The 15,685-nt window shown below is 41.2% G+C and overlaps 1 protein-coding gene across 1 annotated transcript in view; it reads right to left on the bottom strand.

The window, feature by feature from the left end:
- The window catches only part of PREX2 (phosphatidylinositol-3,4,5-trisphosphate dependent Rac exchange factor 2), a 172,753-nt gene extending 170,697 nt beyond the window's left edge, over window positions 1-2,056 (bottom strand). The window contains exon 1 of the mRNA XM_418285.8: window positions 1,648-2,056. Within this exon, the coding sequence (XP_418285.5) occupies window positions 1,648-1,788 (141 nt within the window). The 5' untranslated portion in view covers window positions 1,789-2,056. The remainder of the gene's footprint in view (window positions 1-1,647) is intronic.
- Between the last annotated feature and the right edge of the window lie 13,629 nt (window positions 2,057-15,685).

The raw sequence follows: 15,685 nt of genomic DNA, 5'->3' as shown, positions 1-15,685 counted from the left end.
AAGGATAGGATTTGGGCAGAACAAACAGTCATCACTGAGATCCCACACTGTTACGTGGGGGGAATCACTTCAGTCTGGTTCCAGTCCACACTCATCAATATCCAACATGCTCCAAGAGAAAATGTTTCATCTTCATCCAAAAGGAACCCACTCTGTGTGCCCTAGGACAACTTTGTGATGAGAAGATCTAGCCTCTGGATCAAGAAGCAGCCAAAGAACAAGCACAGTAATGACACAGATGGGATTGATGTCCATTGTGGAGATTTCTCCAGAGTGATTTCCCTCCCAAAATCCACCACCACAGCTGTTCTCAACAGCAGTCCCAGTAGACACACCAAGAGAAAGCTCACAAGGTGTTTCCTCAAACCAAGGAAAAGGTACAATTAAAGAGCATGACATCTCCCTGAGAAGGATTTAGATCTCTGAACTATCACTTGAGCTCTGTTCACAAACATTAATATAAAAAAACCATGACAGAACTACATATTTAACTCCAAAGTTCCTCCTTTCCTCCATACTTTTTTTTACAGTAGATAAAATCTGATCATTAAAAGGAAACAAAATAAAACACAATTGCACAGCCACCTTCTCAAATACGCATGTTAAATGTTAAGAAATAAAATAAAATAGAAAACATATTGGACACTTTATCATTTTTCATGGATCTGCTGAGGATAAACATATGGGGAAAATAAGCTACCCTGTAGATCTTATTTCACTCCTCTGCCTGTGCTTTTATTCTCCCTGTCACAGCCAAGTTGAGAGTTTCCTCTTTCATGATAATAAGCTGAAAGTTCACAGATCTCAGAGCAGCAAAGCAGGAAATTTGCAGTATGAAGGATTTCCCCTCTTCAGTAGGCCAGGGGAGGAGAGGAAAGTACATGGGGCTACTGTGAAAGATCCGCAAATTTAACAAGATGAGTACTGAGGGATGCAGTTTAGCAGCACAATGGTGGTAGTGAGGGGTTGATGGTTGGACTTGGTGATCTTGGTGGTCTTTTCCAATCTTAATGATTCCATGAGTTGGACATACTCATCTCAGGAGGTCCTGAGGTGACACTCTGGCACTTTGTGCAAAAGAAACACCATGCACATCTGTTAACATCACTGTTCCTCTATTTTTCTCAGAGGATGAAAACTTCTGCTTTTCCAGCTGGGAGCTACCTGGCACAACACTCACCCACAGCGACAGCCGGCTGCAGGGGAACCAAGGGCCGCTGCAGCCCGGCTCTGCACACAGCGTGCTACCTTCCAGCTGACCCCGCATCACAAGACAGGAACGAGGCCACATGTGGCTTTAACGCCAAGCAGCTGCTCCACACCAGCACCCCTCCGTCCCCGCCTGACCCCGCCCCGATGCCTTTCGGGGACTATTGCAAAGAGCAGAACGGACACGAGCCCAGCAGCCGGGACAGACCGAAACGCAGCACGCTGCGCCCCTCAGCCCCGTGCCCGGAGAAGAGCGGTCATCCGGGCGGGCTCCCGAGGAGGGCAGCCGGAGGGCACCCCCTCCGCCGCCGTCTCGAAGCGCCTCAGCCCCGCTCTCCCCTCAGCGCAGCTTGGCGGCTGAGAACGCCTTTCCCGGCGGGGAAGGGCCCCTCCACCTCCCCGCGGGCTGAGGAGAGCTGAGCCCCCCGCGCTGCTCACCGACACCAGGAACTCCAGCGTGCCCACGTAGTCCCGCTCCGTCTTGAGCAGCTCGTTGAGGACGCACACGCGCAAGCGAAGCTGCTTCTCCAAGTCCTTCCCGCTCTCTCCCTTGCCTTCCCCTTTGCTTTCCTCCGTCATGGTGCGGCGCGGAGTAGCGGGGCTCGCAGCCGGGCTGCCGGCGAGAGCAACAAAAGAGCCCGTCGAGCTGCGCGGCCGGGCCCGGCCCCAGCGGGTGCCCAAGCACAGAGCAGCCCCAGCCCCGACTTCTGGAGCCGCCGGAGGTCCGCAGGCGAGCAGTCTGCCCGGTGCGCGCTCCTTTCCCGTCAGGAAGGGGACGCAGCCTGGAGGAAACGAGCGGTCACTGGTTCCCAGCTCGCCCCGTTCGCTGAGAGGCTGGAAAGCCTCCGCCGCAGCCCAGACTTGGACATTAATCAAAAGCTCCGTATCCATGTGACTCCAACCCCTTCCCCCCCTCCCTGCTCTAAATCTCAGGAAAAAGGAAAGGAAACAACTTCGGGGAAGATTGCGTGCCAGCAGCTGCCTGTTTCGCACACAAGCTGCGAGCTCCGGTTTGAGGCTAATTGGAGATCTCCAGCAACACAGCACAAGAATTATAAAAATGTCCCAGCGAGCTGGCTGGAGAGGGAGCCGGCAGTTGTTTGTGGGTTGTTCCCGTCCTCAGCAAAAGAGCCATTTCTGCTTCCCCTTCCACACCTTCCCACGAGGCAAACAGTACAAATATACTCACGTGCGACTGCGTGCTGCGCTCTGCTTCTGAACAAATACTGAGGTGAGCACATCTCTGTGCTAAGTGGGTACAAACCGTATATTCTACAACAGGTACGGAAAAGTTCTTGTGACGTACTTACTGCTTGCTGAAACACAGTTCTTTAAAATCCCCAGGTTACAAAGTTATCTTGTCTACACTGGAAGTTCAGATTTTCATAATACAATGTAAGAGGAGGAGAGATGCAATAGCTTTTTCAACCAGTTAGTAACAACTATATAACTACCCCATACAAGAGGAAATGTGTGGGGCACTGAGGGATGTGGTTTTGTGGGCACGGCAGCGATGAGTTGATGATTAGACTAGTTGATCTTAATGGTCATTTCCAACCTTAATGATCCTATGATCTTTCGTTTCTTGGAATATCAGGATGCTGTAGTGTGAATTTTGAGCTCATTGGTGAAAAGCTGAAGGTTTCTCTGGCTAGCTCCTCAGTCTGAAACTGAAAAGAAAACCCACATACCCAAGTTTCCATATCCAAGAGCCTAAACCTGCAACATCCTAAAAGGAAGGAAGAGAAACAAGAGTGTAAAGCTCTTCTAAAGCCACAGTGCAAACTGAGACAGCAAGAAGAGTCCTTAATGGGACAGTGTAGGGAAAGATTTGTATTCTGATAACGACAAATCATCTAGCTGTCAGCCTCAGACTTCCATTGGGAAATAGCAAATACAGTTCTCAGAAGATATTCCTTTACAAGCTGAAATGAAAATGCAGGGAATCTGTACACACTGAAAGAAACAGGCGTTTCATACCCTTTTCTAAACACAACACAGCACCCTCCCCACTAGGCAAGCTTGCACACCAGCTTGCATGCTTGCCTACTGAGCTTGTCCTTCAGTAAAGTTTGGGACTCCTATTTCAAAGCCAGACAGTGATTTTCATGAAAATGAGAACTTCATGTTTTTGAGGAGCTTATTCTCCCGCTAAACATGGTTCAAAGGGACTGATGGGTTCCAAACAGACTGGGACAGAGAAGCCAATATAGTCCAATCACTGAAGCTTTTTTCCTTAGGAAACCTGCCTGAAATAAACTAGTGGTTGGCTGGAGTCTTTCCTCACCCTCAGGTGGGCTCCACCCAAAGAGACACAGATCAGAAGTTCCAAAAGCCTGTGGCACATGCCGTGGACCTGAGGAGAAGATTAAGTGCTTCACACTCACTTGCACTGGCACCAAGAGGGCTGATGCTATGGTGACAAGGAAAAAAAGGAAAAGAAAAAAGTCCATGACGGATCCAGTTTTCTCAAGTGATAACTACCAAAGAGATCCAAAACCACTGGAGAAGAACACTAAGCCACCACTTTCCTCATTCCTAAAAACATGCAGATGCCCTCTCTCAGCCAGTCCTAGCCAGATACCTCAAACTAGTTACACCTCCTGTCAGCAGGCAACATCTCTTCCGCTTGGGAGTACAGGTTCTGGGTTTGGACGTTCCCTTTTGCTCTTGCCTTCAGCCAGTGTGCCATTACTTTCCACAGCCTGCATGCATTCTCACAGACCTAAATGAAGGCTAGGAGAGTCGGGAGCAGCAGTGTAGTGTTGTTTTCTCATCGTCTAGAGCAATAAGAATTCCTTTCCTTCAAATATTTATCGCCTTATTCACAGAATCTCTTAAGTTTAAGTAATCCTGTCTCTGTCTACATTCCTGCAATCCTCACACATCTGACTGTTGCTCCTTAATTCAAGTATGCTCCATCTATTTGGGCCAGCAAAAGCATTACCGACAACACGGAAATGTTTTATGACTGACTTCAAGCTACTGAACGCAAAGTCCACAGGAGATGCACAGTGACAGGGAAAGGTTCTAAGTACCAGGCACAATCTATGGAGAACACAATCATACAAGCTTCCTCAATTTTCCTGATAACTTGCCTGAAATACTAAAAACAAAGACAAATTACTCTTTTTCCCCCTAGTCTCAAGGAAAAGCTGAATTGCTGACTGTTGTTTTCACCCCAACAAAACTGGAAAGAAAGAATAAAATGAAAGGTAGGACATGCACACAAGAAAAAAATTCAGCTCAAACAAAGTATGAGCAATGGAAAACCAGGTTTTGTCCTGTAATCCATCAGGGAACCTAAATAATAGATAGCACCATCTGTATAAAGACATAAGTTTGGTGAAATCACAAAAAAAACAGATTCTTCCCATTGATCAGTGCTACACCACCATCTCTTCAGAATGCATCAAGAGTTATGCTGGTCCAAAGGGCAAGGTCTGAATTCTATTTAAAGAGTCCCATTGAAAAATATATATACATATATACATATATATATGGCACCACACAGCTTTTGACCTGCTTATGAAGTCACATAATCATTGAGTATGAACAGGACCTCTCAAGACCCTCTAATCCACCCCCATGCTCAGGCAGCATCACCTACAGCAGGCTGCCCAGGACAGCAGGACAGGCTGTCCGATCTGGTTTTGAGCATCTCCACAAATGGGGACTCCTCCCTCTTGACAACTCGTGTCATTGTGTGACTACTGTTGCACAGCATCCCCTCTCATGTTCAATGAGAATTTAATGTGCTCATTCTCTGTTTTTCTTTCAGTAAGCACTTACGAGAATGATCTAGCTCCTGTACTCTCCCATATTTCAAAACATTGATAAGACTGCTCATAAGCTTTTCTCCAAGCTGAATGGTACCATCTCTCTCACTCCCCTCATATGTGACATGCTCCAGTCCCTTACTTATCTTTGTGGTCCTATCACATAACTTGGAACAAGCTTCCCTTCCAGATATTAAGCACCTTATGCATAAGAGACTATTGTTATTAAAGGTCAGTGATACGCCATAACACCTGTGTACTCTATGGGAAAACTACATGGATTTATTTATGTATTGCTTTATGTATGGCTACCAGCGCAAGAGATTTCCAGGATCCCAGGTAAAAGCAATCAAACATCCTGCAGGGTATCCTATCATGTGTCACAGCATTGTGAAGTAGTCTTCAATCTATGGGAACTTTAAGTTGTCTTCAGAGAAAGCCAAAATAAATTCCTGAAGCTCTATAATAGATGGGGTTGCTTACTCTGTAGGCTTCTCACTAACACCAAAATCTTCTCTCTCTAAGCTTAGTTTTTCAAAGGGGCAGAAAAACCAGTCTAGCAGAAACAAGCCATTTCTGCTGTCCCTGTAGAAGACACTGTAGGGGGGTTCCTTTTCTGCAGGTAATCTTGAAAAATGTAGCAGTTTCTCCCAGTCTAACCTCCCTAAACTGTCCACGCAATGCAGAAATTGCTACCAAAGCTAAAACTAGGTATTTCCCCAATGTACTACCAGAATTAAAAATACAAACATTTAAGAGACCCATCCAAGAAATGTGATTAAGAAGCAACATTCCAAAGTTCATCTCAATAAAACCAGTCTGTTTACAGGTGTCTCTAGTACATAGTAACCTTTTCATTGTTTAATACAGTAAGAGACTAGCCGTAAACTGTTATGAGCTAAGCTTGACACACTGCAGTGTATCACTCGCCACAAAGTTTACACTAAACAATCGTTGTGGCTACAGATTTAAAAAACAAGTCATTATTTGTACATATTGAACCAAAGTACTCAGTTTTGTCATTTTCCTTTATGGCATTTCTTAAGGAAGATGAAGATACTCTAACCACAAAGACATTTAAATGGCCTCAGCCTCCATAAGATTGCTTACAGTGAGCTCATATAATCAAAAGATTTCTTCAAGTACTCTGAATATCAACTAGCTCCCCACCAAAAATAAATAAATAAAAGATACCCTAGACTGCTATTTGTATGGGAACTGTTGAATCACAGCCTGAACCTCTGATTGACCACCTGAGGCAAGCACTGAATCAGCTGCAGGAGCACAGGTAAACGCAATTTCACCTGAGTGACCGGAAGACTCCTAGACCCCATTTAAGGGTTGACTCCCAAGGAGGAAGGCTGTCCAGCTGGAGATCCTTCCTCTTGGAGCCCTTCCACGAGCCCAGGACACAGGTAAGATCTTTATTTCATTTCTCCTTTGTAACGCGATAATCTCTCTGGTCCAATACCTGTTTGCCATACAGCTATTACTACTATTACTATCCAAGCTTGAATACACTGGACTTCATCACACAACTTTTCCACAAACCTCTAGTAATGGTATGTGTTTGTATGAAAGGCTTTCAATTATTCTATTCCATCCAGCATAGAGGATACAGCAAACAAACTTGATATTCAGCTTTCCTGTGCAAGAACTGCTGCACAATACAAATCCGATTTATTCAAAAACTTAGATTATAACTTCATGTAATTGAAGGAATGGTTTTTGCTATTAGAACCAATTGGACCTTTAATGAACACTGCAGCAAGAAGCCATACAAGCATCAAAATGGCAAACAATCACTACAGATGGTTGTTTTTCAGAAGAACATCTAATGTAAGCCATCATGCCTCCAGAACCTCATGACAGTAGTGATGTTAGCTCACACACCTTTGAGCTTAGAGTGGTATTTGGAGAAAAAAAGGGGGGTGGGGGGACGTGAATTAACACGGCAAGATATCTCAGGAAATTGTTAGTTTAGGAAAAAAAAAGTGACCTTACACAAAGCTAGTAAAAATGCTGTCCACTATGTTCAACACTAGGTTAGCGTACCTTGATGAAAGCCACTTAAACAAAATCTCATTGTATTTTGTATCTACAGAGAAGGACAGAATGGACAGCTGGGGACAATTAACTCCACCTCCATTTCAAGAGGGCATCTGATTGATTACAGCCTCTTTACACCAGATATTTAACAACCTCTTTTAAAACTGACATGAAATTGAAAGAAAATTAATTATAAACCACGCAAGTTGAAATAAGCTGAATACAGTTTATGCAAGTAATCTTATAGAACCTTACATCCTAGTGAGAAGTAAAACAAATAATCCTAATAATATGCAATGTCTTTCATGTTGCTAGTCAGATTTATACCACTCTGGACTCCTCATGGGAAAGAAACCATAACTGATTGATTAAAGCACCTTTTTGATCTGCTGCAGCTTGGAAGCGCTGCAGAACAACCAAACAGGCTGAGGAACGAGGCATTACACGGAAACTGACAAAAATAACTCAATCACTTTTTGGGCTTTTTGAAAAAGGACAGTAAAGCAAAAATGAATATGAAGAAGAGCATAATGAGTTTCCGTTTAATTTATTTCAAGGTATAAATTAAAAATCTAATAATAAAAAGCTAATTAAGAGCAAAGCGTCACAACAGACATTTTAAACTCCTTGGATAGCTCACACTAACAATATAGACTTGAACTATTGGTTACAGAAATAGTGCTTAAAAACTTCCAACCAGAAATCCTTAAGTGAGAGTGGAGTTCATGGTCTAGCAAGTTCTCCAAAGATGATATCATGTTTATAGTCAAGTAGAGGACAGTAATAAGTTTCCGGCACTAGGAGTTGAACCATTATATAAATATGCCCAACCATTCTTCAACATTTAGAAGATGGAAAGAACATTAGATTCATCAGCTGGTAGTGATGGTGAGGCACTGGCACAGGCTGCCCAGGAAGTTGGTGGAGTCACTGTCCCTGGAAGTGTTCAAGAAATACAGAGATGTGGCACTGATGGACACGGGTTAGTGTGAATGGTGGGGATAGGCTGATGGTTGGACTAGATGATCTTAGTTTTTTCCAACATTAGTGATTTTAGGATACATGCAACTAGGTAGATGCATCTGTATCTGACTTCTGCAGTCTTTCTTTGACCAATACATGACTTTAGTCCCACGTGAAGGTCTTCTTTCACTCAGCTTAAAGTATTCTTGATACAAAACACCATCAAGACAGATTGCTGTAACTTTATTAATCTGAGTGAGAAACTCCTGTCCCACAAAGTGCAAAAGACCTGCTACTGTTGTTCAAAAGTTAATACACTAAGTGTTTTATTCAACAAATCTTTGTTTTGCCGTCTAGAAAGCTGAGTTTTTCCTTATTGTTTTAATACTCTTACTCTCATACAATGACTTAGACTACTTTTTCAGCTTTTTCTAATGCATAAAACTGATTACTAATTTCTCTAGTCATAGCAAACACAGTGTAAGGCACTGTCATTTGCTGAAAATCTTCATACTAGAATAAGAAAGGCTGCTATTCAGTATAAAACACTTATATCTTGCTTTGATTTCCAGGTAAAGTGAAATTCTTTGTCATAATACTCAAATGTCATCAGTTGAAAGACCAGGACAAAAAACCCTCAATTCTCACTTTGTCAGAAATTATTTTGTGCAGGCACTTGCATGTTTCAGGTGGGGGGTGGGAAGGCAAGGAGAGGTAACATAAAGCAGATGTTGAAAAACAAGCTGTACATGTAAGCAGAATACAAGTCACATTGGTAACATTAGCACAAACAAACAGCATTTGACAAGTTCCATGATTTCCATTTTGCTTTAGCTAACTGATACTTGCACTGTACCTCTTTGCTTCTGCCAAAGCAAGAGTAAATACAGACTCTTCAAATTATGATGTGCTTCAAGGTAAGCGGCAGCAAAGCTTCTTTTTCCTCCTAGTTTCTTTTGTCATGTAACAACTTCCAGAGATAATAAAAAAACAGCTGAGATGCTAAGTTCAGTAGTTAAAGTACAGAACAAACTGCCATTATACACCAGAGATTTAATGCTGATGATACCCAAAGCAGATATTTTCTATTTCTGAAGTATAAGCGTGGAGCAAGGAGTAGTTTGAAAGCATTCCAAGTTAGATGTTCTAGCAAAACCAATAAATCAAGAAAAGATGAACTTCACGTTACACTGAAAAAATAATTCTTATTTTATTATGATGGGCCCAATTTCTTTATCAAGGAGCTGAAAGAATAACTACCGTGGAGAAACCTAAATAAATATGTTGTTCCTTTAGTAGGACTGTTACTATTAGAAGATAAAGAGTCTGCAAAAATTAATCCTTCAAAATTCTTCATTGAAATTAATTAGCAGAAAAAACAGTAAGACTGAACACACCCAGAAAGACTAAGTACAGCTGATAACTACCACGTTTGATATAAAATCTTCCTATGAAGAAATGAAACCATTCCATTTATAGCAGGATTTTCATGAAATTTGAATAGTAAGTTTACCAAAGCGGCAACTTACTTTACAGCAAGTTATCTTACAGACTGTGATTTGTATGTTCTGATATTCTCTGTCCATTTCTCCAAACAGAGAACCAAAGATCCCTCAGCCAACGCCACATGCCTTAACCATGAAACAAAACAACACAAAGTCAAATCAATGGCCAACATAAATCATCGTAACTCCATTAGTTTTGCTCACCATTAAGGACTCAAATGAAATATGGACTAGCAATCTAATCCTACTTGAAATATTACCCATTTATTTTATCTAAGTACAAAAAGAACAATCATTACCAGGGATTTGCAGTAGTTATTTAGTGGCAGAAAAGTTGCTGTTTTACAGCACATTCCTAATACACTTTTCTTCTTGGGTAAGGTAGGAAAAGGACAAAAGTCATAAGAAACAGAATAGAAAAAAATTACTATCAAAAATTCTATACACTAAACAACAACGGTTCTTCATAGATCTACTTAGCTCTTCAACTATGAAGGTAATACACAATAAATGTCTGCAAAATTCCTGAAATAAAACATGATAATTTGCTCTGAATTTCTCATTAGCTTTCCCTTCCACTTCTTCCTATCATAATAGCTTATAGAAATTTATCAATCTATTCATAATCATTTGCCTCAAGCAGGCCACCACAATACAACTTCACCTACACAAATGCAATAAAACAATTTCTTTCAGGGAAGATCGACCAGACAAGGACACACAAACTGCATTTGGTTTTTTGCTTGTTTTTTCTTATGTAAAAATAAGAGCAAACTTAAATCAACAACTTTATCTTCCAGGATTTTGCTTCTGTAACACCACTCTTTTTATATATCACCTTTGAAAATGACTATTTGCTTAGAAAAAAATGAATATTTCAGCTGGCAATAAAAGTGTAATACACTAGAAAGTTAAATAATTTAGTATAATACTTAATTTCTACCTCAGTTTAACCAAAACATCTAGGTCTTGCACTGCACACCTCTGAAAAGAGTCTGGCTCCACAGACACCTTCCCACTTAGGAAGCTGCAGAGAGGAGCACCAGCTGCTCCTCTGCCTTCTGTTCTAAAGGCTGAACAAACCCATCTGGTTCTTTCAGTGTCTCTTCCAGCATCATGCCCTCCAGCCCTATAAGCTTTCCTGCTGGCCCTCTGGTGGGATCATTCCAATCCATCAGCGTCTCTCTAGTACCAGGAAGCCCAAAACTGAGCACAGTGCTTGGGCAACAGTCCCTGAAGTGCCAGACACAGAGAAAGAATCACTTCCCTCAACCTGCTGGCTGTACTCTTGTTCTTATACTCAATCCAGTCTATTTGTCACTGAGTTACTTCTTCTAGAGAAGAAACGTATGATTTGAGGGCTATGCTGTTTTAAAAACCACAGCAGTTCTATCAAGAAGAAATGCAAACTGAAACAGAGCCAAGTGGCACCTCAGCATTGATCTCTTCTGGGTTATTAGTAAAGGCTAACATCATTCTGTGGCTAACGAAGTGTTACAGGTCAGCAGCAGTATAATGCTGTGTACAATGTGAGACCAAGGTCACTAGCTGCAGGATGTAGAAGCAACTGCAAGTGACAGCACACTGACTTATGACTGCTGAAAAATCTGTGATTTGAATAAAAATTATATCAGAAACAGAAATTGTTCATTGGCATCCTCAAGGACCACAAAGCAATAAGTGTGACAAGACTGCCTTGGGAATGAAGGATTGGGAATTTCCTGAGGAAGTAACTTTTTTCCCCCCCTCTACACAGTAAGAATTCTCAGTCAGCCACCCTGACATTGTTTGGAATCAAGAAACTTTCCTGTACAGGTGCTCCTTGAATGCTGGACAGAACTGCAGAAATGCGCGTGTCTAAACAGCACACAAACACATTCTGTCAACAAGATGAAATAACAATTGAAAAAGCAAACATTTCAGCGCACCGATGCAGGAGCTTGGATCACTGACCAGGAAACAGTAAATTAAGAACTGAATCTGGAGTTTACCACTAATTTGTCCTGTAAATACCACTAAGTCATTCCACGATACTCACCCCAGGTTGCAACAAGTTAGTAGCTCCATTTAGACACTTCAACTACCACTAACCCTCACATTCATATTGGTTTTTGTTCAGCAGCTGTTATACTTTTCTCCTTTCTCCTTCTCAGACAACAGAATTTATTCTGGCAGAATAATAATGTTGCCTCAATATTTATCCTTTCTGCTATTTTTCAAAATATTGCAATACATAAGATACTACTTTTTGAAGAGGTTTATACACAACTGTATTACAGCTGTAAGATCTGCTGTCCCACTTCCAATGTGCAGCTTCAAACGCTTGCACTCCTTTTGGTAGAAAATACTTTTTGTTGTGTCATTTGTTAATACAGGAACTTTATCTGTTATCATTACAACAGATAAATATATGAGACTGTTTAGCCTAGACTGGAACTGTTTAGCCTAGAGAAGAGAAAGCTCGGGAGGGATCTTATCAATGTATATAAATAACTGAAGGGAAGGAGCAAGGAAGATGCAGAAGTTCTGTTCAGTGCCCATTAACAGTACAAGAGGCACAAACCGGTGCACAGGAGGTTCTATTTGAACACCAAGAAGCACTTCCATGCTGAGCAAGTGCCAGAACACTGACAGAGGTTGCCCAGAGAGGCTGTGGAATCTCCATCCATGGAGATCTTCAAGAGCCACCTGGACAAGGTTCTGGGCAATCAGCTCTAGGTGTCTGAGCAGAGGAACTGAACCAGATGGTATCCTGAATCGCTTTTCAACTCAGTAGTTCTGCAATTCTGTGAGTCTATATCCAGATTTGAAGTGAATTAGCAGACTGTCTTGTCAAAGACTCTTTCACATAAAGGCATGTTTCTCCCTTGTGACACTGCATAAAGTATTTATGTATCAGCAGCAGCTTACCCTGATGATTCTACTCTCCATACTATTGAAGATCATCAATTTTACAGCACAGCCGGCAGAAAGTAAGTTCACCTTTCCTTCACTAAAATTCATCATCAATTCTACTGTTGCCCCAACTGAGAGCACAAGACAATCCATTGAGTTGCAGGAATAAAATTCTGCAACATTTATAAAAAAACACTATTGTTAAAATATTTCTGTTCTATTTTTATCTTACTCTTCTGAAATTTCTTGTACATTTATTTCATAATGTATGTAATATTAGTTCAGCAGTACATGAAAGTGTTTTATAAATAATTATGTATATACTGGTTTTACGGTCCAAATCTTTTTACTGAGAGCTGTATGATCAAAAAGGTGTAGAGACTGCCTCTCCAGACTATTAGAAGCCCAGTCCCTCATCCCCTGCTCTGAAGCAAATCTGAACATAAGTCATCTCTTCACAGCTTCTCTGTAACTTCTTGATAGAGAAACATCTAGAAAGAAACAAGAAAAAAATATCACAAGCCACAAGTGTAAAATGCACTGGAGCTCAAATGTCAGTGTTCATGCATGCAATGGCATGTTTTTTCACTGCTACACACATGTATTTTAAAGATTTCAATAATCAAAGTAAAAATAAAATCCATAGATATTCCTATGTGATCATCTTGAAGACTGATTACTATCCCATCGCATAATGGAATTCAATGACTGAATCTACCTCTGAGGCTGGAAGTGCCCAGATGCAAGCAAGACTGAGGACACAGACTAAGATAAAGGCTTTGCACTCTGTATAACTTATGTAGTCTATGCAGTAGACGCTACACTCTTTGAATGCACTGTGTAGTGTATCATACTACATAAAATACAGATGGAGAACAGTACCACCAGAGCTCACAAAAAATAACTGATTGACAGAAGATAAACATCCAATTCTTTGTATTATCATTATGGATTCATACAACAACCCTATTTTCAAGGTACTTATGCTAAGATATAGGAAGTGAACCAATACACCCATGAGGAATCAGTACTCACTGCAGCTCTGGGGAAGTTACAGTCCTTCTTCAACAGTTAACAGCATGATCTCCTGTAGCTTTCAGTATAAAAAAAAATCTCAGGATAGCCCATAGGAGAAATTACAGAGAGCTTGAGTGATTGCTACTCATGTCCTAGAAAGTCATCCTGCTTTGTAGCAGGATTCTTTGCTTAATTCCACTATAATATGATGTAATTGTAAGACATCAGAAGTAATTTCCATCTTAAGAATTAGACAGACAGATACACAGTGAGAGACAGTGTTTTTGTATTGATTGACCTGTAAGCAAGAGAGCTATTTGCACAGGAACTCCTGCTTTCTTCACTACTCCATAGAGGGAACTGCTGCACATCAAGGCAGAGCTCCCACACAGGGATTAACTTAGATGAATATACACGTGTTAGGAAGTAAACAAGTCTCTGTTCCTTCCCATCAAACAGCACATACAGATCTAACACAAGATTTCATTATCCTCAGTACCACAGTTAACGTTATGTCTGCCAACGTAATTATTTTAACATTCCTGGGAAAACACAAGTTTCAAAATAAAAAACTGATATCAGAAGTACTATTACTCCATTTAACAGAAGCCTCTGCTTGGCAAAACGAATCTGGACACTTACTACAAAATAGCTCATTTTGAGGATATAGAGAATAATCTAACAGCTTAGATGAGTTGACTGTGCATATCTTTTCTGAACTGGGAATATTAATGTAGCACTGTTCAAGCTAAAAGCAACTATGTTAATATCCTACGAGTGTTTTTGAGTGTTTTCCTTAAGTCTTTCACTCTTCATCTTCTTTTTCAATACCCAAATCAGTAACTAGATGTTTAGGTTAATTAGCAATATGTTCCCTAACTGGAATCTTGCCCATAACAGCTCCCATCTCAGCAGATACAAAGCTCATTATGAGTTCAAATAGCAAGGATGGGGCACCTCACTCCTCAGCCACTCAACTCATAATCCATATCATGGCCGCTGCCTTCTGCCAGCACAGCCCCATGCCAAAAAACCCCGACTCCCATCCAACTCTAATCACAGAGGCACAGGGCACTCCCAAAACCCAAACACCGCCCTCTCAGATGCTGAAGCCCTGACCTTAACATCACAGGTCACATGTCCCCCTTCAACCAAGTTTCTCCGGCTCTCACCACTATGGGACCCTAATGCTCTTCCTTCTCAGCCCCTGAAACCACAGGTCTCCCAGAGCACCTCCAACACAAACACAAAGATACACCTTCACCTGTGAGCTATCACACTCACCCATTCACTTCCTTTAATCTCTATCACCAAACTCTTAATTCTCACACAGCCATTTTCTACTGTCCCTCAACATTCCTCTGATGCTCCTCCACATACACTTGCAGCACCTACCCCAGTCTTAAGGCACTTAACCTGAGGTTCTTCAAAAAATAAATTCAACACAAATGCTGTGTGATTTACCATTATGCCACCCAATAGAACAATTCCCTAACATAAAACCACTAGTGAATAAACTTGCTCTGATGCAACCTAACTGTGAAAGCAGTCAGCCATTAGAATGAAGTACAATGCCTGGCACCTTCCCCAGTAAAATTAGGCATGCATAGAATCAATAGATGTATTGAGGATTTAAAGAACAAACAACAAAAAAAAAAAACTGTGGTGTTTGACCTACTCCTTATTCAAACTCGATATAAGAAAGAAGTTTTGTTTTGTTTTTTACAATAAGGGTGGTGAGGCACTGGCACAGGTTGCCCAGAGATGTGGTGGAAGTTCCATCCTTGAAGACAAGATAAGGCTGGGCAGGGCTCTGTGCAACCTGATCTAGCTGTAGGTGTCTCTATTCATTGGAGGAGATTTGAAGCTGATGACATTTAAAGGTCTCTTCCAACTCAAACAATTCTATGATTATATGACTCTATGATTCTATTTCATAGAATCACAACAAATTTACATGCATATAACAGTATACAAATTATAATTTTTGTGCTAAGAGACTAATAATAATGAGTTATATGACTCAACTAATGAAATATCTGAAACCCAGTCCTATTTTCTTTCTATTTTGGAGATAGGAAAGAGGTGTAGAATCCTCTGGATTCTTGCCTTGGGCAGGTAACCTCACAGGGCCCTGCTGAGTGGGAATCTGAACCAGACATTCTCTGAAAGCCCCAATTTCAGCTGTTGCATGTGATAACCTTTGTAAAAAAAAAAAACCTCAATGACAACCCAACTTTGGCACTTAAATCTTCATGAATTTACAGA

Source organism: Gallus gallus, chromosome 2 (assembly GCF_016699485.2).
Source record: "Gallus gallus isolate bGalGal1 chromosome 2, bGalGal1.mat.broiler.GRCg7b, whole genome shotgun sequence".
NCBI lineage: Eukaryota > Metazoa > Chordata > Aves > Galliformes > Phasianidae > Gallus > Gallus gallus.
The sequence above is the reverse complement of the archived record's forward strand: the minus strand, read 5'-3'. Positions and strand labels throughout refer to the sequence as shown.